The sequence below is a fragment of the Guillardia theta genome (genome assembly GCF_000315625.1).
Source record: "Guillardia theta CCMP2712 unplaced genomic scaffold GUITHscaffold_67, whole genome shotgun sequence".
Classification (NCBI taxonomy): Eukaryota; class Cryptophyceae; order Pyrenomonadales; family Geminigeraceae; genus Guillardia; species Guillardia theta.
This window is the reverse complement of record NW_005434607.1, coordinates 204,367-205,353: the sequence shown is the minus strand read 5'-3', so window position 1 is coordinate 205,353 and position 987 is coordinate 204,367. Positions and strand designations below refer to the sequence as shown.

The window sequence follows — 987 nt, the reverse complement described above, 5'->3', positions numbered from 1 at the left end:
GAGAGAGAGAGAGAGAGAGAGAGAGAGAGAGAGAGAGAGAGAGAGAGAGTGGGCGAGAGGGGGGAGGGGGGGGGGAGGGAGAGAGGAGGATTGAGAGGAAGAGGCTCATTTGGCCGGCAGGACTCGCACTGAGACGAGAGGACTCTGTAAAGGAGCGGCAGATGCTGATGCAGCAGGAGATGCTTGCCTTCGGGGATGGCTCAGGTTGACGAGGAACCGCGTCCTCCCTTCCAGTCAATTCCTCCCTTTCTCTCCTCCTCCTTTCCTGTCTTCTCCTTCTCCTCGCCTGTCCCTTCCTCCGTCCTCCTTCTCTCTTCCTCCTCCCCTATCTTCTCCTCATCCCTTACTGAACCGCCTCCACTGCCTCCTATATCCCTTCTTATCCTCTCTCTCATCCTACCATTGAATTGGCGTGAAACTGCCTTGCCTCGCAACCCTGTTTCACCCTCGTTCTCCTCCTCCCTCCTCCCTCCTCCCTCCTCCCTCCTCCCTCCTCCCTTCTTCCTCCTTCTCTCCTCTCCTCCCTCCTTCTCCCCACGTTGTGGCTCGCCGCCGCCTCCCCCTCCTCGTCACGACTCTCTGACCTCTCAGAGCAGGCAAGGTGGAGGTCTGGAGGATCGACAACTTCGACATGACCCCGGTGCCGGAGGCTTCCTACGGTCAGTTCTACAGCGGCGACTCTTACATCATCCTCTACTCGTACCTTGACGAGAGAGGAAGAGACGCATGGGTCATCTACTTCTGGCTGGTACTCCTCCTCCTCCTCCTTCACCTCCTCCTCCTCTTCCTTCCTCCTCCTTCTTCCTTCCTTCGTCCTCCTCCTCTTCCTCCTCGTTATCATCGTTACCACACCCTATCACTATCCCCGTCTTCATTTACAGCAGCATCACATCCTCCCCGTGATCTCCGCTTCCTGCTCCTCCTGCTCCTCCTGCTCCTCCTGCTCCTCCTGCTCCTCCTGCTCCTCCTGCTCCTCCTCCTCCTCCT

At 58.2% G+C, this 987-nt stretch overlaps 1 protein-coding gene across 1 annotated transcript in view; it reads left to right on the top strand.

Moving 5' to 3' along the window:
* GUITHDRAFT_113461 (hypothetical protein) overlaps positions 1 to 987 on the top strand; it is a gene marked incomplete at both ends in the record, with an annotated part of 4,418 nt that overhangs the window by 957 nt on the left and 2,474 nt on the right. Inside the window, 2 exons of the mRNA XM_005827355.1 lie at positions 121 to 204; positions 597 to 699. Of these exons, the coding sequence (XP_005827412.1) occupies positions 121 to 204; positions 597 to 699 (187 nt within the window). The remainder of the gene's footprint in view (positions 1 to 120; positions 205 to 596; positions 700 to 987) is intronic.